This window comes from Aulonocara sp. 'chitande type north' Nkhata Bay, linkage group LG9 (genome assembly GCF_057382095.1).
Source record: "Aulonocara sp. 'chitande type north' Nkhata Bay isolate Kocher_YH1m ecotype deep benthic linkage group LG9, A_spYH_male_GT1.1, whole genome shotgun sequence".
Classification (NCBI taxonomy): Eukaryota; Metazoa; Chordata; class Actinopteri; order Cichliformes; family Cichlidae; genus Aulonocara; species Aulonocara sp. 'chitande type north' Nkhata Bay.
In genome coordinates this window covers 14441356-14468382 of record NC_141352.1, presented here as the reverse complement: position 1 = coordinate 14468382, position 27027 = coordinate 14441356, and the positions used below count along the sequence as shown (strand labels likewise).

General features: G+C 41.4%; 3 protein-coding genes and 1 non-coding gene across 7 annotated transcripts in view; 1 reads left to right on the top strand and 3 right to left on the bottom strand.

Moving 5' to 3' along the window:
- Positions 1 to 2465, bottom strand: part of LOC147321850 (uncharacterized) — a 97509-nt gene extending 95044 nt beyond the window's left edge. The window contains exon 1 of the mRNA XM_086305130.1: positions 2006 to 2465. Coding sequence (XP_086161256.1) covers positions 2006 to 2236 — 231 coding nt within the window. The 5' untranslated portion in view covers positions 2237 to 2465. The remainder of the gene's footprint in view (positions 1 to 2005) is intronic.
- Positions 1885 to 1966, bottom strand: trnal-uag (transfer RNA leucine (anticodon UAG)). The gene has a single exon. It is a non-coding gene; the product is annotated as a tRNA-Leu (tRNA).
- A 160-nt stretch (positions 2466 to 2625) lies between the features above and the next one.
- On the top strand, positions 2626 to 15408 carry pex2 (peroxisomal biogenesis factor 2). Of its 2 annotated transcripts, none has more exons than XM_086306001.1 (2): positions 2626 to 2716; positions 8659 to 15408. In XM_086306001.1, the coding sequence occupies exons 1-2, from the start codon at positions 2713 to 2715 to the stop codon at positions 9645 to 9647; spliced, it is 993 nt and encodes a 330-aa protein (XP_086162127.1). In that variant the 5' UTR covers positions 2626 to 2712; the 3' UTR covers positions 9648 to 15408. The 2 variants fall into 2 exon arrangements, with proteins under 2 accessions (XP_086162127.1, XP_086162128.1); XM_086306002.1 differs by having other exon boundaries at positions 2668 to 2716; positions 8662 to 15408.
- A 10757-nt stretch (positions 15409 to 26165) lies between these two features.
- Positions 26166 to 27027, bottom strand: part of zfhx4 (zinc finger homeobox 4) — an 84318-nt gene continuing 83456 nt past the window's right edge. For all 3 annotated transcript variants that reach the window (XM_086305998.1, XM_086305997.1, XM_086305999.1), the window contains exon 12: positions 26166 to 27027. This exon is cut by the window's right edge and continues 3497 nt beyond it. The gene's annotated coding sequence lies outside the window, so the exon portion shown is untranslated.

Genomic DNA, 27027 nt, shown 5'->3' with positions numbered 1-27027 from the left:
TTGGGGGTCTCTGTAACTTTCTGACAAACTGAAGAAAATACATCTAAAGACAACAAGTGCAAAACATGTTGGTGGTGAGATGTCCACAGGCTCTCATTCTATCCCAACAAGTACCCGAGACATATAAAACAGTCGAAGAACGAGCCAAAATACAACAGCTTATAAAAGAGAATAAGAAACAGAGAGATCGTCAAAAGCCACCAGTGACTATTTTGATTCTACTTACATTAAGTCAGTAAGCCTTATTGTTATTATGGCACTGTTTGAGTATCTAAATCCTTGACATATTTTATTCACTGAGCTGGTTGTGACATTTAAAACTTTTTTTTTCTTTTTCATTTTCCAAAACCTTTATATAATGCTGAATACGCCAGACAAAGAGGCCAGATCCTTGTGGCTTTCACACAGAAGCCCACCTAAGATTCACAATAGATGACCTCTGCCCTCTATCACAGGAAAAGGAATACTTAGTGATCATGCACTCAAAGTGTAGGGAAGACTCAAGAAGGCATTTCAATGTTCAGATTTTATTACTTACAAAAACTGATAACCTAACCGTATTCTTTATTTTCTTATTCCAGGTTAAAAAAAAAAAGAAGCCTGTGCACTTAGCTTAAGGAGCTTTTGCAGTTTTCCAGATACCCTACACATACAATGATTGTCCCTCCGATAAAAGGAAGTGCCACAAACCTAAGAAGTATATTGCCTTAGAGGACCACCTGTACATCTGTGCTGAAAAACATCTGTCCCCTACAGCCAAAAGTAAATAAGCAGTTTATACTGTCCCCTGATGCATAACATTATACTGATGTTTAGCTTCAGGGAAAGTAACTTTACAAAGATGGCAAATGTGACAGTACGGTAACATTCTAGGGTTGACATTGTTTGTTTGTTGTTGTTGTTATTGTTTCTTACTTACTTTTCACTTTTGGAAAAGCTAGCTATGATAAGTGCCCTAAAGCATAAGAAAAAAAATGAATTCTTGAACTGGCAGGTTGCTCAAACATTTCAACATTTTAAGAAACATCATAAACCTAAAATGGGTTCATGCAATAATGGATGTTGTATTTTCAGCGGACACGCTTTATGATTAAGTGTCCCCATCAACCTTTAGGACTTGGGAGCTCCTGGGTTCTGAACATCATAACCTTGTTAAGCTGGCCCTTGACTGGGGCCGGCTGACCATAACCTATTCTGAAACCTTGTTATTTTTCCTTTGATGCACAGTCCAGCTCACACGAGCTACATTCTGTTGCTAAAAGATGTTACATGACGATCCCGATGATTAGAAACCTCTCTTTTTTAAATATGAGTGTGGCTCTGTGTTCCTGATCTCTGCCGCTCAGATGGAAACATAATGCAATTTGCCACCTGTTACAAGTGCTGCGGCTTTATGAAAGCACCGCTGCGCTTCCTCCTGTCATTTGTCTGACAAGACAGAGGTCATCTTCTGATGTTAGAGTCAAGGTGGACAGGATGCTGTATGATTTGTAATGGATGGATTATAGCCTAATGACAATAGATGTTAGCCTAAATCTAAACATGCTGTAGAGACTGTGTCTGCTAACCCGTACTTTATGCAATTGTCTGAACCCATAAAAACAATCTTTCACAATCCAGGGTCCAGACTACTGGAAGGGCGTGTGCAGAATCGTCATTAAGACGACTAGCATTTGTTTCCAATGTTAATAGGAAAAAACACGATACTATTAAGGAGCTCTTTATTTTAAATAAATGGGTTGGATTCGTGTGTTTCAACGTAGCTGTATAAAGTGCGAACAGAAAGTCTGGATTTATTATTTCCCTCAAGAAATCTGATGCTACACTTCTTAACTTTGTCCTTTAGTTACCGTAAACCGGATGTTACGCCAGGACTAACAATAATGGCAGCGGTGGGATTCGAACCCACGCCTCCAGAGAGACTGGAGCCTAAATCCAGCGCCTTAGACCGCTCGGCCACGCTACCCACAACGTGCGTTTCACATGTGGCACAACAACTACTCACCTGTGGTAGTTCTCCCCTTCTACTGGTGTCCTCCTCCAAGCATCTTAACTTCAGCTCGTGAAGCCCTCTGAACTCGTTTAGTAGTTCTTTAATAATGTTTAGCTCTGTTTCGGGACTCTGATTGGCTACTATGAGCTCTTTTTCACCTGAGCAAGAAGACAGGTGAGAAGCGTGACTAAGCGTTTCCGACAATGTTGAGCTTTTCCTTGGCTGTGCGCAAGCTGCACGCATTGCTCCAAGAAGTTCCTGCAACCTATTTCCTAAGTCAACTGCATAAAGGCTTGCAAAAAGCTAGCTAAAAACAGTCATAATCTCGGTTTGGTAAAATCTTATAGTTTAGGCAAGTACACGGTAACCTGGAAAAAACAAATCAAATCAAGATCCCGGCACTTTGAATGAACTTGACATTTAAGACTGAGTAAATAATTGCCGTGGCTTTTCTTAACAAGTTGGTCGCTATGTATCGTTGCTACAACTGAGGAGTTTGAATTATTTTTCCCCAGACGGTATGCAGGTTTTAACAAGTGCTTTGGCGCTACGCTGTGCGATTGGCTCATTTTGATCACGGGTTTCTAAAACGTGACGTACACACCCGCTACTGGTGAGTTTTCTTTAGGAGGCGGGATAACGATGTACAACCCGGAAATACAAGTGCTGTTGACATTTCAGGGAAGACTGGGTTACATTGAGTTCGACCCCGAGAAGCGATGGGTAAATATATGAATATATGACTTCATTACCCTGCTGAAAAAACATAAGCCTGCATTATTTTCTTCTATGCCCACATGAAGCTCAATAGCGGCATGTCTGCTTTTTTCCCCGAGCTGTTAAGGCTCGTCGTCACATGTTATCAGCTCCTCGCTGCTGTATCAGTATTTTGTCTGTGTTAGCCGCTTGCTTGTCCCCCCTCTTTTCCTGCACGCTTTCATTTAAAATCGTATCGATTGTTGATGGCTGTTGATGAGTATAGTGACCACTGCATAGTGTTCAATCAGCCAGCCGTTTTTGAATTAGTATTCATCGGGAGTCTGGTTCAGGTGTGTATACCAGCTGAAACTTTGGATGGTAACCTTGTGACTGTGTGCACCTTCAAGAGTATGTTGTGCAACTCCGCACATAATTCCATTATTCCCCTAAATAATCAGTGCCAGAGATCAAAACCTTCCACATTGAGATTCAAGGCAAAGTTGATCTTATTGATTTTCAGGAGACTACTCACTTCATTTCTCTCATCCCAATCATCACTGCTCTACTCTTATCTGTCTCTTGGTTATATCTCTCTTTTCCAGTGGCTTTGACTGTATGGCTCTCACACTCTCTGCCAAAACCTAATCCCTCCTGTGATTATCACATAATGCTCTTGCCTTATTATCAAAATGGAGCAGATTTGGGTTTTGTTGTTGTTGTTAAAGACTGATGGGCTCAAGCTTAAAAAAATGTTTAAAAAAAATTAAGCAGACAACGCTATTATGAGGAGAATGTGGACCGGCTGATTGCATGAGATTGTGGTGTGGTGTGATGTGGTGTGTGTGCCTCTGGAGCCAAACACTTACTTTGATGAGTGTGTTTTTTAAGGCAGTCGCACAAGTTAAACTAGGCTGTGATCTCACTCTGGGGTCATAAGGTTATTTTATACAGTTTCCAGATGAAGGCAAGTCTTAAAGGCACTATAATTATCAGTGCATATTTGGAGGGGGGAAAAAATCAATCCAACATTAATTTATTCCACAGTCTAAAAGCTACAATGTATAGTGTCAATCCTTTTAATGAATTTTGGAAAAAGAATGTTCATATTTGCAATTTAAAGTAATAAAAGATTAGCATTACTGTTCAATCTAAATTTTACAAGGTCAAATAGACTAAAAGGAACTGGAAGGCACAAAGATTTCCATTTTTTACATATGTGTTGCTGGAGCTCCAGCATGCTAATCTAACTATAATATAGTCTATATTTCATGTTTAGTTGTCTGATAATAATATATAATGTGTAAATTACTAGAAGGTATTTTGTGTTACTTTTGAAGGAAATCAACCAATCACACTTTGAATTAGACATGCCGAATGAACTCTTACATGTAGCCCCAGCACCATGAGTTTGATTGACAAACACATCCTGCAGTAGCCCTCGCATTCCTGTAGATTTTATTGGCTTGTCCTCAGTTAACCATCACATTTTTTTCCCTTTTTGTTTTTTTAAAAAGCTAAAATGTTTACTCTTTTATTGTCTGTGTTTTTTCATGCATAAAGAGAGGTCAAGAAATGTGCAGATCAAATATTCCTGAGGATAACACTTTTTATTTGCATGAGTTGCTCTCTCATTGACTCCTCTGAAAGACACAACTTTGGTTCTCTCATTTATTAGCCATTCTGCTTTTTTTTTTTTTTTCGCATTCATTGTGCCTCTCTCTGTGCTCTAAATGTTTCATGACTTTTTAAGTTGTTTTTCTGCAAACCCTTGAACTTATTACTCATACAGCCTTAGCATACTCAACCTTGTACTCATGAAATCAATTAATTCTCTTAAATAATTCACCTTCTGAGCAAACCAGATTAAGCGGAGCACATTTTTTGTGTGTCAGATGTGGTGTTCTAACTGATGTGTAATTTTTTATTTTATTTTTTTTCCTCTCCTTTTTTTTTTGTATTCAGGCATTAACTTGGCTCCTACCCCAATGGCTTGGAGTTTTGGGTGATTAGAGAAAGAGGAGAGCCTTGATAAAGCATTAGTGTGTGACGCACACACAGCCCTAAGACCCCTCTGTGCATCTGCACACATTCATTTTTCATGAAACAGACTCATAACAATTAGTCTGGTTACCGCCTGGGTAATCTTAGTGTCCCCGTAATGCCTGTGGTCTGCTGTATGACATCACTCTCTTAAAAGTTCTAAATCTGACATTCTCATCCGTTTTCATAGTGAGGACATTAGCAAGCCTCGGCTAATAGGCCCCGCACTTGTTTCTGGCGAAAGAAGGGCAATAAAGCGAGGGAGCGGGAACGAGAAGGGGGGGGGACTGACTGACTGGAGCGCTCAGAGAAATAGGTTTTATCCACCAGAGCTTTTACACAAATTAATTTACATGAGCGAGAGAATAAAATGTAAAGTTGTAATCCAGCATGCTTTGCCAATGCATAGCCTATTTCTCGCTACAAGCATCATAGAAAGCCAAGTGAACATTTATGCATTATTTCAGCAAATACATTATACTAACAACCACAGCTAAGTGGTTAGGAATCTCAGCGCTATACCACACGAGGGGCTACATCCAGACTTCTAGCTGTGCATTTTCCAACCGGTGTGCAATGAGCACAGAAAAAGCAAAGTGCAATCCCCAAGAGACGTTCACCTTCCCAGCATCCCCCCCACAGCCTTTGGTCCCCTTGTCCTAAACAGTCTCACACCTCCCTAGACACCAAAGCCAAGGTCAAGAAGAAAGTGAGGCCTTCCTCTGTCTATAGGGTATTCCCTGGATGCCCACACCTCAGTAGGGCTGAACCACGTATGCTTCAGAAATGTTCCCTCCTCCATGATTGTGTCTGTCTCAAGGTCAGCTCCTAGGGAGAGGTTTGAGCTTATCTGCCCACCTACCCACGCTTTATTTTCCCTCTTTGGCTATCGTTTCCCCAAGTTTTTTTTTTTTCTTTCACTATATCAGTAGACATTAGCTCACAGTTCCCAGTTGGCGGTTTCATGACGCTTTGTCTGACGTATCCATCTTTGTCTGTGTCTTTGCCTATCCGTCTTTTTTTTCGTTGGGTAGCTGTCATTACAGCCCATTGTCTAGTTTTCAGAGGACCCAGTGCAGCTGCAAGGCTTCAGACTGATGCGCTGTATGCTTTTGTTGCCTCATCTCTCCTTCCTCACACTGGTCATGGCCCCTTTTGCCTTGAAGCAGTGTTGCACTGTGTTCCGTGTTAGATTGGATATTGTTGTTGTTGTTGTTGTGGTTGTCTGTAAGCTATGGCAGTCAGCCTTGAGTCAGTGCGCTATCTTTGTCTGAACAAGATGCACAAGCTATGGAAACAAGGGGAAGGGAAAAAATAAAATAAACGCTCATATGACCTGAATCAAAATACCCTTTAACATACCCCGGAAAATGTTTTGAAAACATTTTTCACTGCTCTGATAGAACAGCAAGACCTCAGAAATATCAGGTGATTTTTTTTAAATTTTTATTTTTTCTGTTGTTTTTTTTCAACGACCTCTTCTAACTTGCCTTCTGACTCTCTTGGTTGTCAGTTATCAACTCTCCAAAAGAGGGCATTTAGTCTCATAGTTAGTTGGATGGCTGACCCACAAGAGAATTATAAAGTCAATATATCATTGTGTGGGTGTGTGTGTGTGTGTGAATACATCATGGAAGGAGTCTCTTTGCTCATATCCTTGTATATTTTTTCCTTGTGCGTGCAAATGCTGCGCTGTCTGTCCTCTCACCCACACCGTGTCATTACTCTGTAAACACTGGCATTGACTGTGACTTTTGACTATTACATAAGGAACATGGATTTCCAGCTGTCCGCGGTAAAAGCCCTGTAAATTCAAATGCTTAATTTTTATAGGCAGCCCGGCATTGACTGAAGTGTCTGCTTGTTATATATTTGGCAAGTGCTGCAAGTCTGAAGGGAAGCTGTCAATAGCAATCCCAGCTATTGATATGGCAGTGGGCAGGAGATGTTACTTGGCCCCCAACTCCAGCATCCCTCTGATCCCTCTACATCATAATTACATTAATATTGACAGACCCTTGACAATAGTCACATTACTATTGATAGGTGGTTGTCAATACTGTGTTTCCCCAAATAAAACATATTCATTCATAACTTGTAAACTGCTCGATAAAAGGCTTTGAAAAGACTATTGGACCCGGCCGGGTTTACTCTCCTGAGAGAGCTGCTGCTGTGACGGGGATTTCCACCACCTGGCGGTATATTTGCGTGCGTGTGTGTGTGTGTATATGTGTAACGGTGGGCTGATAGATTAAGTTTGCGCTGCATTAGAGCTCTGCATAGATCAAGGCTATGCTTGACATACATACATAGTCTCTCACACACACATGAGGACACATAATCTGCTCATTTTCTCCCATCAAGGGAAAAAACTTTCAGATTAGGCTAAACAAATAGTGCCTGTTTACTGGTTAGCAAACACACTCAGACTACGTCTCTTGCTCTTTCCCTTTTTTCTTCTTCTTCTTTTTTTAATCCAAACTCTATTCCCGTCACAGGCGAGGTTCTAGTCACCAAACATGGCAGCATTTCAAATACAGCTCAATGAATTTGTCATACCTGCTTACTTTAGCGTGAATTCACTCCTTTCATTCATTTGCTAATTCTAACTTAGTTGGACCGTGTATCCTAGCCCTATTGAAACATCTTGAATACACAGATGGTTGTGTGCACCACCACAATAAACCCAAGATTTGCCTGCGCACGTTAGAATTTTATTTTTTTCACCTCCTCAAAACGTCTAAAGTGACCATCATCTCTCTCCTTCTGTCAAAACTGCCATATTTACCCGGCTGAAATCTCTTTTAAAGCCTCGTGACAAATCCTGTTCGGCGAGACACAAAAGTCACTGTCAAAAAAAGGCCTCTCTGTCTCTCTCTCCCTCTCTCTCTGTGGCCTTCTTGCTCTGTCTCTCCCTGCATTAGTTAGTCTTTCACTTCTTTAAGTATTTCATTTGAGGAAATGGCAGATAAAACTGGAGAACTGTGAGCGGTTTGGAAACGTATGCAGCACTAAATAGCCCTCATGTCACAATGGCGAGATCCCATATGGAGTCGAATCGAGGGGAGAGAAAATTGTTCCACATTTGGCAGATGTTTACGGTGTACCAGAGACTGTGCCGTTAGCCTAATCCCTAGTGATGTGATTTGTACACACACCCCTATCTCTAGAGGGAGCGGGCACCAGGAGCCCCTGGGCTTCTGCTCCTGTGTGTGTGTGTGTGTGTGTGTGCAGGGGGGATTGTGTGTTTATATGCAGGGGAAAGCAGTCTAAGACCCCCTGCTCCTCTGCATGGCAAGGCTCTAAGGTTGCATTAAGGACGGGTTTTACATGTGAAAAGTGATTTCCCTTCCTGTGTATAAAGACAAAATGACCTTCCTAACAGGATGGGCTTCACCTCCGGAGCCTCAGCCCTCCCAATGACCGAGTTGTCCTTTTAATGGTTGAGCCTTGGTGTATATTATGTTCATGATTTGAATACATTAAATATGCTATTGTTTATACATTAATAACGTATTAACTGATGTAAATGCTTTAAACATTTATCAGTGTTGGGGGGAAATGGCCTTAATAAACGACTGTTTTTTGTGGGGTTTTTGGCTTTTTATCTGATTTCGGGCTGTATTACATTCAGTCCTTTTTTTTATTCTTCCATTTCTGTTTTTAAAGCATGTCTAACCATTTGCGTGTGGCTGTCCTTGTTCACTCCAGGAAAATGTCATTTTCACAAAGTTTGCTTTGTCAGAGTAATATTTGGTGAATCATAGTATCATAATATCTAAGACGGATGGGCCAACATGAACAGAAACTACATTCAGGCTGCAACAAGAGCAGCTTGTCTTTTTTTCTACTGATTAAAATATTGAAAAGAACATGTTGATATGTCCTTACTGTTTTCTGTTTTTTGGGTGTTTGTGTTTTTTCAGCAGGGTTGGGAAGTGAGAATGAAGAGAAAAAGAATGCTAGAAGTCACGGCCCCCACTTTGATATGAACCCACAGACCCCGGTACTGCGTATCAGTCAGCTGGATGCCCTCGAGCTAGACTCAGCCCTTGAGCAGCTAGTGTGGACTCAGTTCTCGCTGTGCTTCCAAAACTGCCGCCCAGGCTTCCTCACTCCTCTGGAGCCTGAACTGAGGGTTTTGCTTCATTTGCTCCTATGGAGGTTCACACTCTATTCTAACAGTGCCACGGTGGGGCAATCTTTACTGAGCCTGCGCTACCACAGCAAATTTTCCCTGTCTCCCCGTTACAGGCCTTTATCCCCCAGGCAGAAGTTAGGTCTGGCCGTGCTCACTGCAGGGCCCCTCTGGCTCCAAGAGCGTTCCCACAGGCTGCTGCCGTACTTGGGTTTGAGTTCACAAGGATCTGGGTCTGAAAGAGAGAGCGGTTTGCTCCATCAGGGTCTCCGTAATGCGCTGACGCTTGTTGCTGGTATTGTTAAGTTCACAAATCTGATCAACTTCCTTGTGTTCCTAAGGAATGGCCGGCATCCCATCCTCGCTGAAAGAATCACAGGAGCTCAGACGGTTTTCAGTAAGCCAAATGTGGCCCGGGAGGTAAACTACAAGTTCATGAACCGAGAACTACTTTGGCATGGCTTTGCAGAGTTTCTCATCTTCCTGTTCCCACTGATCAATACAAAGAAACTGAAGGCAACAATACTGTCTGCTGTGTTTGGGGGGGAAAGTGCAAGCGGGGAGGGAGCAAGGGAAGGGCAAGAGTTGTGGAAAGAGTGTGGACTGTGCGGAGAGTGGCCAACCATGCCTCATACGGTGGGATGCCAGCACGTTTTCTGCTACTACTGCATTAAAAGCCACAGCATTGCCGACCCTTATCTCACTTGTCCCAAGTGCGGGGCAGAAGCAGGGCAGCCCAAGCTGGTCAAGCTGGAGGTGGAGATGACTGACAGGTGATAATCATCTCACACACAGAAGAAATGAAATGAAGTTGCTATGAAATTTCAGCTGGCTTTTGTTTGGTTTTGTTTTTAAAGGTTTTGTCATGTACAAGTTTATAATTGGACTTATCTCCATGATGTCTTTTCTGAACACGCATCAGCCTGTGATGTTTAATGTATATGTGCACATATTGACAGTCTGCTGCCCCTTCTGTTTTTCCAACTGGACTTTGGAAGGAACTATTTGTCTTTGGTGCACTGGACAGACTGCAGAGAACGACACAGAGCATATATTTGATGAGTGAACGTGTTGATTTATGCTCCAAATTGGCTCTGTGCTGACGTGTGTGTATGTATGAGTGTGTGTGTGTTTGTTGAAATGGGAATATTTGTTCTGATGAAAAATGCAAAAAGTCAGCTGAATAAATAATGGGAGGAATTTCTGATGCCTCTCATCATGGCCAAATTAGCATTTGTTGTGTATTTTGTGCCTAAATTGTATTTCAACATCATTAAAATTGATAGAGTGCTACCTCTTGGGTGTTTATTTAGTTAAGTGGAGGAGAGAGAGATGAGGGAAAGTTATAACAATCAGCACACTTCTCTCTAGACAGGCCGGTCGTTCTAACTCCCATTATCCGTTTTCACAGCACCCCAACATGCTCAAGATCAAGGGGGCAGCCGGGGGCTTGGATTGACTCACGCACACACACTTGACAGCCAGCCTCTCTTTTCCCTTGGCCTTTCTCTCTTTTGCTGCATTTCCATCTCTCTCTTTCTGTAATCTCCAGGGCCCTCGCCCCTATAAGACTGTAGTAAACTGTACCAAAACCCTGGCAGTCGTCTCCTTCCTCGCAGGCGAATTACTCTCTAATCCCTGTAATGAGTCCAAAGATGCTTATTTATGCTGGAGTTAACCTCTACCAGTGAGCCCAGCCCCGGGCCAAACTCACCCCAGCTGAGTGAAGCCTTTCCTGGGCTGACAAGACAGGAGCGGGGTGGGGAGGCTACCTCCTAACTCTCCTTCCCACCCCCTCCTCCCTTCCCAGGCTCTGATCACTAGTACTTAATTGCTGATTGCTGAGACGATCAATCGGAACTGCAGGCGTGATAGAAAGCCTATTGCCAAGGAGCTCGTCTCAAATCTACCAGCTCAGAAAGACATTTGCACTCAGATGAGGTTAATGTTTCCCTTGGACAGAGAGGGTAAACTTAAATATCTGTCCTTGTGTGGTATATGAATTCCCTGAAGAATACTAGCTGGTTGCACTGGAAGGGCTCATTTTAAATTATTTATTACTGACCAATGTGATTTTGATTTCTCCCAGTGTTTCAGCAGGCCTTTAGAGTATATGTCCTTGGTGGTAATGCAAGGCCAAAATTAATAATTTTTGTATGTGTTTGTGTGGTTTGGTTTGGGTTTTTTTAGAGCACCTACAGAAATACTGAGGTCGCCCTTCACCAGAATAAAATAAAATGTACACCTTGGAGGAGGGGGGGCACGTTCTACATGATTAGTTTGACATTATGTAAAAAACACAGGGCTCATCACATGGATACTTGAAAGTCCTACTTTACATCAAGGACATTTTGACTAATGAATCCAACACTAATGCATATAAAGTCAGGGACAGGAGAGAGTTGTCAATATTTTATGCACTGCATTACATTAATGTGCAGCAAGTCCCAGGAAGTGAGATTAAGGAGATGTTTGAGATTAAGGATGCATATATGATCAACCTTAATGCCACTGGGACACCGGGTCATTGTCTTTACATTCAGACATACTTAAAATCCCAACCTTTTCACTGACATTACTCTACAACTCTAATTGAAGTCCCCCAATCCCCAGGAAAGTGAAAAGATAAAGAAGAAACACTGTATTAAAGTCTATTAATTGAGTTAGGCCATGGATTGCATTAGTTGGAAGTTGGAACAGGGCTCTGGACTTACGGAAGGTAGCTTGGGCTCAGTTAAGCCTATCTGTCTTTGGATCTCTTCTAATTCACAGGCTCCATGTGGAGAAGAAAAAGAGGAAGAAGCCCAGATTCCCAGCGGCTATGCAAAGCAATCTGCACATTCACACGCAGCCATTTAGGGAGCAAATTGGCCCTGTGCCCCCTCTGACGATGGTTTTAAGAGAAAGGGAATTAGGGCGTTGAATCCCTAACTAGATCTTCTCCTTTGATGAGCCTCTTCATCCGCCTGTCCCTCATCTCCATTTCTTTGATGTGAGGCGTTGATTTTCCTGATTAAATAGTTTTTAAAGTAAAAAGCTCTTCTCTGGGCTCTGTAATACTGGGTACTTTACTTTACCTATTGTAGGTCCGTTTGTGTGCATGCTTGTTGAATGGTCCATCTGTGGTATTCTTTAATTGGAACAGAGCCCTTGGCTTGCAGATAATAATAAGGGTAGTACATGCATATTTTTCTCTGAGAAAGAATGTTATCATTTAAGCTTATGTCTGGCTTTTACCTCTTCATTTGAAATGGCTAGAAGGACTCATCGAGCCCTCTGAATTGCTAATTAAATTAAAGAGTAAAAACACGTGCTTTTTCACTTGAGCTGAATTCCATCTCTGATCCCTATGCTGCTGCTGGTGAAAGCTTTTACCTGCTTTTCAACAGGTAAGGGAATTACATCCTTCTTGTATTGGGAGATATTTCCAACAACTGACAATGCTTTTAAAGAGTGAATGACATTATTTTCATGCCAAGAAAATATGAAACAAAGCTGCAGCATTTATTTGATTTTTGACACCTGTGTTTTTTTTTATATTTGTTGTTGTTTTTTTCTCGTGGCATGTCCAATATGTCAATAGGAGTTACAAGTATCTCATATTTCATCTATTCAATAAAAGACATGCCAAACATAAAACAGCAAAATTCCTCCAAGGTAGTGAAATCCTAGGTGTGCTGAAGTTCAGGGCTGCAGCCGCTGCAGGTACCTGTATTATGAGAGTTCTTTCAACACCTGCCGGGCTTTGGATACCACCGGGCCCAATTATCTTAGTCTGCCTCTTCTTCTTAACCACCTCTTCAGTCTAACAGGTCAGGGGGACAATCAATCACACCTAAAATAAGGAAGTAATTTCCTGAGCTTTTATCATGGTGTTGAGGTTTTGTCGGGTTGCATTTCACACCTAAAGAAAGACGAGGCAGCTCTGCTTTGGGAATATATATATATTTATAAAATTGGCCTTTTGTTTTTGGTTCTGAAGACCCAGGATAATTTGGGTTTTATATATATATGACGTATATGTACAAACCAATACTTACTGCACAGAAGAGCAAATGCAAAGATCAAGAAAATACACAAAAAAGTATTCTATCTTATGATGCATGTCGATAAAGGTTGTGCTACTTTATTACTTTAAAAAGCTGTATCCTCCTCCACTGCATCAGAAATGCGCATCTTGCTCAGAGCATGCATGCAGACAGTCAGGGATGTGGTGGGTGTGTTCTTGTAAACTCAATATTACATGCTTTGATATACTGCGTATCTATTTTTTTTTTTAAATCTACCTTCTTCTTTTTTTAAAGTTGGACATTTTGTGCTCATACTGTAATTAATATATTTTTTCAAATATTCTCCAAGCTAATTGTGCTCTGGCATACATTACAAGCCCAGTATTTTCTTTCTTTTCTTTTGAAGGACAAATATTAAACTGCAGTGGTTTAAACCGATCAGAGACTTATATTTGAGATTCAAATATAACAACCAAGTAATTCGAATTTTCTGGATTATATTTTACATCCACTTACTTAAAAAAAGATCAAAGCAACCTTACCGTACCTGTCCTGTGATTGGATGCTGGGACAGGTGTAGCAGAGATCTGGACAAATGACCTGAGGGTCTCATAATGGGGGATTATACTCTGGTGTGTTGTGTGCCTGCGGTAGCATCTTTCAAAACCAAGCCCGTTTTTATGTTTGTGTGCGTGTGTGTGTGTGTGTGTGTATATACATCTTCTAGGCTGTGCATGCGTGCTTGGGCCATCTCTGTCCTCCTACTGATGTCTAGAACAGACTAAATGGGCAATAATCTGCACACATCCCTCCAGATGTCCCAGTGAATTTCCTGTGGCTTAAGGCACCAGCTGAGCTCTTTGGAAGTCTCGATAACTTCTGCAAATGTGATTGAACCTCTGCTTCTTCAGGAATTTGGTGCAGGACACATTGTGCTTATTCCAATTTCCCCTCAAAGGGATGAAAAAGTGGGAATGTGCTTACTTCGAGTACTAGATCACCTATTGGTGCAATATTTCTCTTTTTAACAGGAATTCTACAGCAGGATGTTGAGTATGTGGTGTGGTTTTGAGGTTGGACTGAAAACTATTCCTTTAATTATAAGATGGATATAATGTTTAAACTTGATTGATCTCTGGTAGAGATTGTTAAAACTAAGACTATACATGTGTTTCCATTAATATCCTCTTTTGTTTTTTGTTTTAGTTGCAGATGTTAGCTGTCAGCAATAAAACAACATGGTGAGGTGAAAAAAGAGCTTTCCCCTCAAATGTCAATCAAATTTAATACTCAAGGCCCTAAATAGGAACCACCAAACACATGGTGCAAAAACAGCATGAATATCTGATCATGTCCTGCAAGCCTAACTAGATATTTAAAATCACTGGGCTAGATCTTGAGCCTAGTTAAAGAGGAAAATATGCAAAAACACAACAGTATAAGCATTTTCCTGGAAAGGAGTCTGATGTGGGGAAAGAGAAATCATGTAAAGATAGTATGGAGTTTCTGTCTGGGGGGAAGGTAACAAGAGGAATTTCTAAATTACATGTGTAGGCAACACTGAACAATGAGACAACAGCAGGCAGAAAAAGCCTAGCCCTGTTAAGTATGAGGCAGCCAGGTAATGACAATGTATTTGTGCATTTCAGCATCTCGGAATCTCCAGCTTGCCGGGGGAAGAAGGAAATATAATTTTTGTGGTTGCCATGGATACCTGCGTATGAAGGTTTTGCTGCGAGTCCCGACTCCTCGTGGAGATCAGTGAACCGCATGTGTCAGCCAGCATTAACCTGCTATGTCCAACAGATGCGCAGAGACACACATGCACAAGACGGAATAATAAACACGCACAAACATGCGCATTAGGTTCCTCATCTCAGCATAAAGTACAATGCGAACTGCAGCCAGCTAGGCGTGCGCACACGGCTGCGAGCAGAGCTGTGCATTGTCAGAGCCGGTCTGGTGCTAGATACTCTTGAGTGAGCAGGGAGCAGTAAGCAGAAGAAGAAACACATGTAATGCTGTTCTGTTGTACTACATGAGGTGCAAGCGTCCGCTGTGGAGGGGTTTCTGTGTGTGATGTTGTCTAGCTCGTTTTTCACCGCTGTAATAACACTTACCTGCCATGCTTTCATGCCATACAATTCCCTGAATTTTTGGTAAAGTGCACTGATGATTTAATCATTGTTATGTGTTCATGTATGATGCTTTAGCTTTAAATTTAGAGTAGTCTTATGTGAACTAAATAAAGTACTGCTATTATTCCATTATAAATACTTGTAAAGCAAGAGTTCATTCTGGGGTGGCATGACTGTTAGGTTGCAGTGCAAGACCACTAATGTGAAGGTTGGTGGTTCAGTCCCTGGCTTTTCTAATATGTGTGTCTGCTGGCAAGATACTGAACCCTGTGTGTGTGTGTGTGTGTGATAACAAAATGTACTAAAAAGTAATGAGTGTGACTTTAGTGTATATAAAAACACCTTGATTGGTCAAAAAACCTAGAAGGCTGTTGGTCTGTACCTTGTAATGTGGGGTTTTAGTTGTTTGTTTGAATAACTTCAACTGAATCCTTGAAATAAAACTTGTGTTTACAAGCTGTTGGCTTTCCAAAAATAAGACTTTTGTGGTTTTTTGTGGCGCTAACAGATTACTAATACTAGATTGTTTTATAAGTAGATTGTTTTTAAATGAAAGTAAGGGGCATAAATTAGGATCACAGGTTTCCAAAATTCCAGCTAAGAATCAGCATCACAGCATTTCTGTTGCTTCCCAAACACGGCACACTTTTCTCTGCAGGCCCCCTACCAGACACTCTGGGCTCGTTGTCAAGTATTATGTTCTCAAGCGTTTGTGTTCGTCTTCTAAGCCAAGCTGCTGGAGTCCTCTTTGCCCCATCCGCAAAGGCCTACACAACGTTCAGCAGTCATATCTCTCCTTGTCTATCTGGGAGCCTGGCTTGTTTTCCCTCAAAGTCAAATTAAAAAGGTATGCCAGAAAAGAGAGCATATCTGCAATTCAGAACACATTTTTCTATCAGACAGGAGATATATTGCCGACTAAGTATTGTCAGATGTTGGCAAATTCCACATATTTTTCATATCCGGCCCCCTGAAACTTGGGGCCGCTTTAAGACTCAAGGCATATCATGGACAAAGACTGCGTTTGACCTTAGGAGCACAGGCAGGAATGAACCAAATATTCATTCTGTTTTCTGCGAAAATATTTTCTCTGATCTAAATGCAATATCACCAGCCATAAATCATTTAGGAACTCATTTGGAAATCATTTGGAAAACACATTTATTCGGGGGGAGGTGTTCATCAATAAATGTGGCTCCTGTGGAAAGTTTTATTTATATATTCAAGTATTCTGTAGATTCAGTTATTCATGTATTCACTCATTCACAAGGCCCAGTCAGTGGATTTGCTTTTGTCACCGTGTGTGTGTGTGTTTGTGTGAGAATGTGTGCGTGTGTACGAGAGACCTGAGGCATAGCCCTGCTCTGGTGCATGGCTAGTGCTGTTCCCCAGGGGGCTCTCATCTTTTACTGAGCCTTGACAGAAGATGGAGGCTGGGAGAGGGGTCCGCTGCATTAAAAAGCCTTTACCTAGTTCTGATTTATCACCCCTGCCTCACACACTCACAGACACACACGTGCACACAAACACACAAACCCCGCTTGCCAGCCCCACACCATCTCACCATTCCTCGTCGCAGCTCAAATCTACACTCTATCAAACGCATGGACATATAGATGCATGAGCGCGCACAATCACATGCACAGAGTCCAAGGGACACACATTTGCACACCATCAAACACATACTCATTCCATCATAAGATGGCTGCCTTGGAGAAAAAGTGAGGGTGCAAGGCGCCGCACTGCACCGCAGTGGTGATTTTGCATTTTAATGGTACCCCCCCTCTTCCGCCCCTCTCTCCCCTCAGTTGGTAATTCTGGTGAGTCGCAGGCTGGTAGGCAGCAAGCCACCAGCTACCTCATCACAGGAAGACAGAGTGACACAATTACAGGACAGCATTTCCCAGGTACGTCACCTGCAAATGGTTACATTTGATTGTGACCGCCTCTGAGGAGGCAGCGCAGGAGAGCAGGAAAAGATGGGTTTTTTGCTTGCGTGTGCACCGGGGGATGAAGTAGATTGTAATTATGCAACAAAAAGAAAGCACAGAGTCTGTAGAGGACACCTATCAAGCATGAGCCTTTAACTGCGCATGAAGATAGGCACAAATAAAACAAAAATCTCACTCAATGCAATAAGTGAGACATGGACAAAGGTAAACACTGTGTTTAGCTGCATTACAAGCAGCGCAAAAAGATGCAGAAGTAAAACATGCACGCATGCACACACACAAACACACACATAGAAAGCATAGCACTATGTCCTTGAGAGGGTCCAAGACATGGTAATCATATTCATTCATTCGTTCATACATATGGGTGGAATACATTTGCTCCATCTCTCCGCTCGAGTTATTGCATGAGTGCTGATAAAAACTCAGGACAAAGAGGAAAAAAAGAGAAAAGACACAGGGAATGAATTTGATCACTGAATAAAGACTTTTTCCCTCTAAACACACATTTATATGAGCTGACTGCACAAGAAGCTGCATATTTAGCGCTGCTAATTTTTATCATTGTGCTTTTTTGGTAAACCATAGTGAAATCGTCATCTCTACAGTCACGTTTCACCACAAACAAGACAGATAAGAGAGTTTTGGATTTTTGTCTGTGCAGATTTTCTGTTTCCAAGGCCCACAGTGTAGCCATTCACATAACAGAAAATATTTTGGGGGCTGCAAAGGTGTGAAGAGGCCAGCAGAGAAAATGGTAAAGCTGAAGTCCTTTGCCTTGTTGACGTTAATGTTAAGGATGTCTTATAGGCTTTGTCCATGTGTGTGCGATTAAAAGAGGCATCTGACGCTCGTTGGTGTGAAATTTATATTTGAAGCAAGGTCTTCCTCTTTCATGCGCAGGCTGTGTGTGTCTAATACTACATGCACATATTTGTGGAAGGAAACGAAGGAGGAGGAGGGGAGAGGTGGCTGGTAATGGAATAATTTCTCATTTCTTGCAATAGAGGCTGCTGGTATTAGAGAAATTATGATAAGTTCAGCCTGAAAATGGGAAGAAGTCATTTGTTTAACTTCTAGGTCTATGGATTTTTGAAATAGGTTAACATAACAACAATATGACAAAGAGAAACCTTTTTTTTGTCTGTGAAGATCAGCTGTCTGTCACCTCCACCACCCCGGTTCACGTTTTAATCTATGTTTTTATGTGAATTTGTCTGATTTACAGGATGCGTCGAGCCATTTAAAAGCAGTGACAGTAGCGCTGGTGAATTGTGCCGTGTGTGTTCCAGTGTTTGTGCATATGCTGAGGAAATGGAGGGTGAGAGGAAGGCTGCTGCAGCTGTTGCCTCCAAAAAAAAAAACCAGTAATTCATTGTTGGTCATGCTACAATCTAGATTACATTTCTCGTGGCTTAAAAGTGTATTTCCCCATAAATAGCAATCTACGACTCATAAAAATTCATTCTGCTTCAGCATAAACAATCCTCTCGTCCTCTCACCCTTGCATATGTGTATGGGTGTATATGTGTGTGTGTGTATTCATGCATTTGTCTGCACGGCATAAACAATCCCTTTTAAACTCCCGTCAGGAACACAGAGTGATCCATCAGTTTCTTCACAGAAAACCAATTTCACTGGAGATGTTCAGTTTTTCTCCGACACACCACCTATCGTCGCAGAGAGACAAAAAAAGGGGGGGAGGATGAGAGAAGGACACTCACATACACAGAGTAGAGGCAGATAAAGAAGAAAAAGAATGGCGAGGAAATGAAAAAGGGAAAAGAGGTAGGAACTGAGCAAAACTGTAATGAAAAGATGGAGGAGTGAAAGGAAATATGAAAGACTCATCTCGATGTGTTTAATCGGACAGCCTGGTATTTGCCTTCTCATCAGTTCAATATAGTATGTTTAAACCGCTCATCTGTTGCTCTACACTCATATGCACTAGAAATTGACACATAGTGCCTGTCAAATAGATTTTTATATGAATGCTGCGGGAGGAAAAAAGTGACACAGTTTCAGTTTCTAAACAGTTGTGTTATAATAATACACAAAAGAAAAGACGAAAGACTGCAAAAAAAAAAAAAAAGAAATCCTCGCTTTTGACTTTGAGAGCTTGAAGTGTGGAATTATGAGCGAGGAACAAGGCATGCTTTGGCGGCCCAGTTTTCCCCGTGTTGAAGCGGGCAGATGACAGCATAATTACAGAGAGACATCTCATAACATGTGATTAAGCAAACAATGCATTTTGTCTCCTCCTAAGGTCCCCGTTTCTCTTTTGTCTTTATGCGTGTGTTTGTTGAATAGCTGTGTCGCATGCGTGTTTTTACGCCCACAGGAAGGAAAAGGCGGTGAATCCATACGCATACGCGAACATCTATATGTGGGCATAGTCGGAGGTATCGCATGCAGCCAAACAAGAAATGGACAACAGGCTAATGCATCTTTGCAGTAATGGGCCTAAGTTAAAACAAGATGAGAAAGGCCTTCATTTTAGAGGAGCTGCATTGGTACTAATGACTAGAGGGCCTCCAACTGCCATCTCAGCCTATTATAACTTGGAGATAGCTCTTCTGTGTTTTTAAAGATGAATGCAAATTAAAAAGCATTAGGCTACATTCATTTGCGGTCTTTGGCATATAGGCCACTTTTGGTCCGAGGGCCACTTAAGACTGCCTTATTTCTTCAAATGACCTTGAAATCAAAGAAAGAGCAAGTTTTAATGATTTAGAGGGCTCTTAAAGACTCGAAAGGAAAAGCAACACAGGGTCTCATTAAAAATTTCATTAAAAAAGCTTTTTGTTACAAATGTCCCTGCCAGGATGCTGAGTTGATACACAAAGAGGGCCTTAATAATAGCCAGCATCTGAGCCAATTTGATGTCAACGCATCTCCTCAACTGTTTGGCAGCGATTCCATAAATAACAAGGCATTCTCATTTGGTTGTTTTATCATTTTCTTTGTGCGACTCTGCGAGCTGTGGTGCATTGTGATTTTAAGAGCAGGGCATGTGAATGACCTGGGGATTGCACGGTGTCACTTCACATTTAGCTTCTATTTCCTCACCACCAGCTCGTCCACTGCACATGCTATGATTTCAGTTTGTGCGCGACCGTGAACAAAAAAAAGTGAGACATATTCCATCACCCCCTTAAAATTCCTTCACTCCCTCCTCCATTGCTCCCTTATTTCCCCAATGACTCAGCGTGCCTTGTAAAAACCTTAGCCTGGCAGCTCAGCACCCTTTAAAATGTAAAGTAATATAACAAAGCCTGACACAATGATCTCTATTACTGTGCTATTGTTTTAGAGGTCCGGTGAATGCAAAGAGAGCCGTGGCTGTCTGAAATTAAGCAGGCCTGCGCCACAATGTTCACATTACCACTCTGAATGAAAATATGTAGAAATGCGATGAGAGGACTGTAATACTGTTTGTTTGTTACAGGTGTTAAAGCACTATAAGTGCCAAAAAAAGGAAAATGTGTCACATATTTTTCAGTTTTTGGCATGTGGATCCAACCCCTCCATAACTTCACATCTCATGTGTTTAGTTATTTACAGCCCTGACAACAAAAAGCCTTGAACTGTTCGGCAAACTACACAGCACCCTTTGTGTCACAGGCAAAACAGGAAATCAGGCTTTTGTCCGCTCGAGATGGCATCAAAAAACACCTTGTTTCATCTGTCTTAAGCAATCCCATCTTGACGCCTTCACACATCCCCATGTGGGGCTGTGCAGCTCCTCAGAACAGATTGGGAAACGGCACGATCTGCCGGGAAAGTCCCAGCGGGCTGCCATAACATGCTCGTTTGCCGACGTACCTCAGTTGCACTGAGCCCATGTTTGATTTCTCTCAGGTCGCCCCTCCTTTTCTTTCTCTCCTGCTCTCACTCTCAGTTTACTTCTATCACTTGCTCATTTCGCTGTCTATATCACCTACTTTCTTTCTTCCATTCTCTGTGTTCGTCTTTTGTCCCTGACACTCGGTCTCTGTCAACCTGTTGGCCTGTCTGTCTGCGTCTCTTTATTTTTCTCCTGGGCCTCCCTCGCGTCTTCTCTCACACCTCCCTCTCCTTCTCTTTCGCTTAAAAAAAAAAAACGTGTTAGTTGGCTGCGCGTTTTGTAGAAATGCCAGCAGTGATTGTATCCTTCATCCACATTGCAATAATAAGGCAGGTGTACTCCTGCCCCCTCCATTTTCCTCACCTTCTTTCTTCCCTTTTGTACCTCAGAAATAAGGTATTGCAGCAGTAAACACTACAGGCAACAAGGCCAAAGGAAAGATATAGAGAAAAAAGATTAGATTGCCTTTTTTTTTTCATATGTTAGTTTCTGCGAGGCTTTTGTTGACACCTGGCTAAATCCAGACAAAACGCTGCTAATGTTTTTTTTTTTTTACTTTAAAGAATGCATTGCTACACGAATCAGGCCTTTTGTCGCCTCTTTCAATGTCCTCCTCCCCACTGATGCAGCCCTGCCAACTGTATAAATAGCATTTATATGTTTATTTGCAAAAAAAAAAAACCCATCCCACTGAATCCCACCCCCCTGTGGGTTAAACATAGCAAAGTTTTGCAGAATCAGTTCTTGAATAAGTCTAAAAAGTTGTATTACACCTGTTACCGAGAAAACAAGTTTTTGTTTTGGTGCATACCCCGAAATACAGCTAGCAATAAATAATAAGATTTCATGTTGAGTATTTGTGCACAGGGGACAATGGTTTCCTGATTTCTCAGGTGTAATGCTTCTGTGGATGAATCGCAGGTGTAGGAGATATTGTGTGGTGGATAGAACCCAGGTGCGGGAGTTATTTCCAGTCTGTGCAGTTAATCACCAACCTGACGCTGAAATATGGCTTGCATTTTAGCGGTTTTAAAATAGAGTTCCCTTGACTGCATGTACTTAGGTAGGGAAATACTAATAATAAGGGCAAGATAAAGTCAAGAGACTATGAGAATGTTTCATATGTCTGTGCTGCAAAATGTGCTCTATTTTATCAGCAAGTCTGGCCTCAAAGTATGCAACGTAATAAGGACTAAAAAAAGAACCGTCTGCATGATAATAACTTGATAGTTTCAACTGCTATGCAGCAATCAGGGCTTTGATGTAAGGAGCTGATTAATAGCTAACCTCACAAATTCCTGTTAAAGGATTTGATGTGCAAATGCAGTCTTCTGAGTAAAAAGAACAAATGAGAGACGACAAACAACAGAGGTTAACTTTTCCTTGTTTTTGAAGGCCCAAACGCAACGTAGGGACTTGGAAAATGTGGAAATGTACACATGCGGTATAGATTTGAATTCGACAGATGCTACATGAACATATTTATTCAACAAACAAACCGAAATTTGACGGGTTTATTGTAAAACACGCTCCCTCTGTCTTCATTTTGGTTATGATCTCTCGAAAAGTCAAAATGTCACAAAGGTTTACATCAGAAACAGACTGTCTAAATATCCGATTATAAGCTGTTTATCCTCATTAAATGATGACAACATAGCAACGCCAATGTGCAAGTGGCCTTAGATGTGGTGCTGGTCAATATCTATTGACAGACAAATCATTGTTGTTGTTCTTTCGTTTCATCATTGTCCAGGCCCAATGCATGAGGGGGCTAAACTGCGACTGAATGTGATTGGATTTTCAGTCTCCATCATTAAATTCCCATGCGGGGAATACTAATTCCAGTATTTAGTGCGGTGATGCTAGGGCTTGCTTTCATCTTAAACTGATTCCAGTCTAATTAGATTGGGCATGTGGGGGGTGGTGGATGTATCCGTCTGGACTAATCCCTGCCTCTCTGTCCCAAACATTGTATTATCCAGAGAAAATCCATTGGCTGCAGGCTATTCAAAGCCAGATCTGCCTCCACTGCAGCCTCTGTACTGTATCATCTGGAAAGCTGTGGCTAGAAGGGTGCACTGTGCAGTGAGGGTGGAACCTAATGGTCATGAGTGATGTATGGGTTTCAGAAAACGCCATTTAGAATTTACAGTAAACCTTTTATCGTGTATTCATTGCAAGAGCACTCACTGCTGTGGCCTCTTTAGCAAAGCTGTGTCTAAACTACTCTGAACTACCCTTCAATTCAGTGGGCCTCTTCATTCTGGGACAGTGCAGTTAGGTAGTCGGTTTGGGTGGCCCCTTTATGGTCACATCAAAATTCTGCTTTAAGGCTTTATGCTTTGTTTGGCCTATAAAAAGTAAACAATAACACACTTGTGTATACCCTCAGTACTGCAAACACACACACACACATGTTACTGTGCACAGATTACCCTGTCATCCTGCCTGTGAATTACTGGCAGACTACAGTGAAAACACAATGTAAAGAGGTCCTTCTTCTAGGCGCTGAGAAGGCCAGAAAAATGAAAGGCCTTCAGCCATTGTTCTCCACAAAGGTCAAACGCAATTCAATCCCATAATATGGAAGCGGGGTGGGCTAAATCGGCAACCGCCTGCGCTTTAAGGGTGAGCAACAGGAAAGGGCCATTCAGCAGAACAGTTGCACCCTGTGAGCTGAGCACATTCGTCAAGGGCGAGGGGTGAAGTCAGAAGGGGGAGAACAGGGAGGGTGGGGGAGAGAAACGCTGTTTTTCAGGCTTTTACATGTTGCGGCTCTTTCAACTGATTCTGACTGAAAAGATCCCCATCTTCCCCGTTCATTTTTGCCGCCCTTGTGAAATTTCATTAGGTGGATTTAACAACTTGTGAATGTCGGCTTTCTCCGTGACCCTGACACTGATGGCCGACACGTCTCGCTGGCAGGGTGTGATATATTGTGTTGAGGTGTTCCCGAGGTGCAATTTTTAATATGACAGCTTCTGTTGACCTCACATCTAAAAAAAAAGAAAGGCACCCAGTCTGACACTGGTATCCATTTTACTTTTTAATATTATTTTAGAAAAGAATATATCCACCCACCCAGACATCAAAGCTAAAAAATGTCTCTCTTAGATTCTCTTCTCTAATTGTTAATGTTTCAAACTGAAGGGGATCAACCTGAACTCCCCAGGTAAAAAAAAATGGCATTCTTTTGTGGCTGCACATCTTTTAATCGATCGTCATGATTGGGGTTTGAGAACAGCACCTGACCAAATCCAGATTACCAGACACTTCCAGTATAATCCCCCACATCTGCTTAGAGTCAGATTATAACAAATAGCATAATGACAGGAAATATCCTTGATATGATTTTGGATTTTGGTCAGTGACTGGAATGATGACGATTCTTGCTGGGATGGTGACGCAACACATCAAGTCTTAAAATTCATTTGAACAGCAGTGTATGACATATCACACTGTGTCATTATTCGTTTAACAAAAACTAAGCCAGAATGCAGAAACAGTGTCTAAAAAATGAAGTGCACGCCCATGATTCAGTGGCTTGTAGAACTACGTTTAGCAGCAACAGCTTGAAGTAACTGCTGTCTGTACGACTTTATCAGTCTCTTGCATTGTTATGAAGGCATTTTGGTCCACTCTTCAGTTCACTGAGGTTTGCAGGAATTTATTTATACGCAGCTCTCTTAAGGTGCCGAAACAGCATTTCAATCAGGTTTAGTTCAGGACTTTGACCGGGCCATTTCAAAACTTTGATTCCTCTCTTTTCTAGCCATTCTGAAATGGCTGAAATAGCCATTTCAGCGATTGTAGATTTGCTGCTGTATGACCCAATTTCAGCCATGCTGTCAGAGAGATGGTCTCACATTTGACTCTAGAATGCTGACAAGTTCATGGTCGACCCAGTGACAGACAGGTAACCAGGTCCTGTGGCTGCAAAACAAGCCAAATCATCACCCCTCTGCTACTGTGCCTGACAGTTGGTATGAGGTCTTTGTGCTGTGTTTGGTTTTCAGCAATAATAATGCTGTGCATTATGGACAAACATCTCCACTTTGGTCTTATCCATCCAGAGGAAATTGTTCAAGAAATCTTGTGGTTTGTTCAGAGACAACTTTGCAAACATAAGCATGCTGCCATGTTCTTTCTAGACAAAAGAGCCTTTCTCCTGGAAACCCTTCAAAACAAGCAATATTTGTTCAGTGTTTTCTCTAATTGTGCTGTCATGAACTTGAAAATTCAACATGGTAAGTGAGCCCTGCAGAGTCTAAAATCTAGCTCTTGTGCTTTTTTTTTGTGCGATTCTTTGAGCCTTGCAGTGGTTGACACTGTGGTGAAATTCCTGGGATATAAACTCCTGGAAAGATTGGCAAGTGTGTGAATGCTTTCAATCTGGGTCACTGTAGAATAGTGGACTTCGAAAATGGGCTTAAAACCCTTCCCAGGTTGATGTGCAGCAAAAATGCCTCAGACCAAGAAACTACTAAAACTCTTATACAGATGTCCACACATGCTGATGATTCCATTCATTAGATTAAAAGTGCCCAGCTGCTAAATAACCTCTTAATTCCTATGGAAGCAGTAAGGGTATACTTAATTTTTAACACAATGCTCCTATATTTTGGCTTAGCTTTTGTTAAATGAATAATGCATATATATATATGCTATGTAATGCAAGTGCAGGTGAGTTTTGAGAAATGTGTATTTTAATATATTATGAAACCTGGATTACAAACCTGTTACAAAATGTGTGGTAAATCAGTTGTTTTGTTCTAAATTGCTACATGCATCTAGAACTGCCCAAGAAATTTTAGAGAAAATAATTTTATATAAAACTGTAACAATAATAGCTAAAAGACTCTTCCAATTTACCTTTCCAATCCTATAACAAATGATATTCAAAGCACTATATCCATCCATCAGCTTCCTCTTATCCAGTTCAGGGTTGCAGGGTGGATGGAGCACATACCCAGCTGCTACAAGGCAAGAGATGGAGTACACCCTGGATAGGTCGCCATCCACTCACATCCACAGCTGTAGACATTTTAGAATCACCAATTAACCTAGTCTGAATACCTGGAGAGCATGTGCAAACGCCACACGGATGGGGGATTCAAACCCAACACACCCTTTGTAATATAATCCAACTGAAAAAAAAAAGACACAAGTACAGTGATGAAGACTAAAGAAATTCTAGTCTGGCAACACGTGACGTTTTGTTTTTTGCATTTGAGTTCAGTTTAAAAAACGTGTAATGTAACTGAATAAAATTAAAGGGACGACATTAACACAACAAAACCACAAAAGCGTTCTTAGTGAAGATGAAATAATATTTGATGAGACCAAACTGGTTTGCAGATACAGTTTTTAATGTATCACAACAATGAGCAACAAACATACTTGATGAACTATTTCCAGAAGTTGTTCAAATACCATCTACAATAAACGTCATTTCAACTATGACAACAGGTCTGTGACAAAATAAAAAAAAGGTTTCAAAACCATGTTATTACCGTGATACGGTACAGTTGAGACCTCAAACAGTACAGTAACAAAAACTAATGCGACTACTCTCTATATATAAAACATCAATAACATTTTTGGTTTAGTTTATTTAAAGTTTTAGCCATAGGGGCTTCTTCTTATTAAAACCTCAGGGTGCATTTCCTATGTAACCCAGATGTTGAAGAGTACATATTGTGTAGGATATGATTGCGCCATGAAAATCCCTTTGACATCCAAAAGAACAATTCCAATTTCAACCTTTTGAAGGCTGTCCCCATAAACATGACACAATCCATCCATTTTTTTTAAAAAGTTCTTTTTTTTTTTTTTCTTTTTTGGCTGCTGTGCAGTTGCAATATCTATGTACAGTTGTATTGTTGGACCATCCTTTTTGTTGGTTTGTTAGCTTTTACCAGTCCTTGGTGTGGAAAGCGTCCTGTCTGATGCTAGCATCTTAGCACATGATGCCAGCTGACAGTTCAGTCTTATAATGCTGAGCCACAGAGTGGGGAAAGGCAAAAAGCCAGAGTTGAGAAAGCCTTTGGAATCAGGACAGTCGCTCATGTTTGTACAATGGCAGAATTGCACCTTGGGAGGCCAGGATGTCTCTTATGAAACACAATCGAAAAGTGTCTTCAGGAATAAAGTAAATGTAAAATACTAAAAATCCAAATAATGACATTTAAAAAGCTCACACAGAAAATT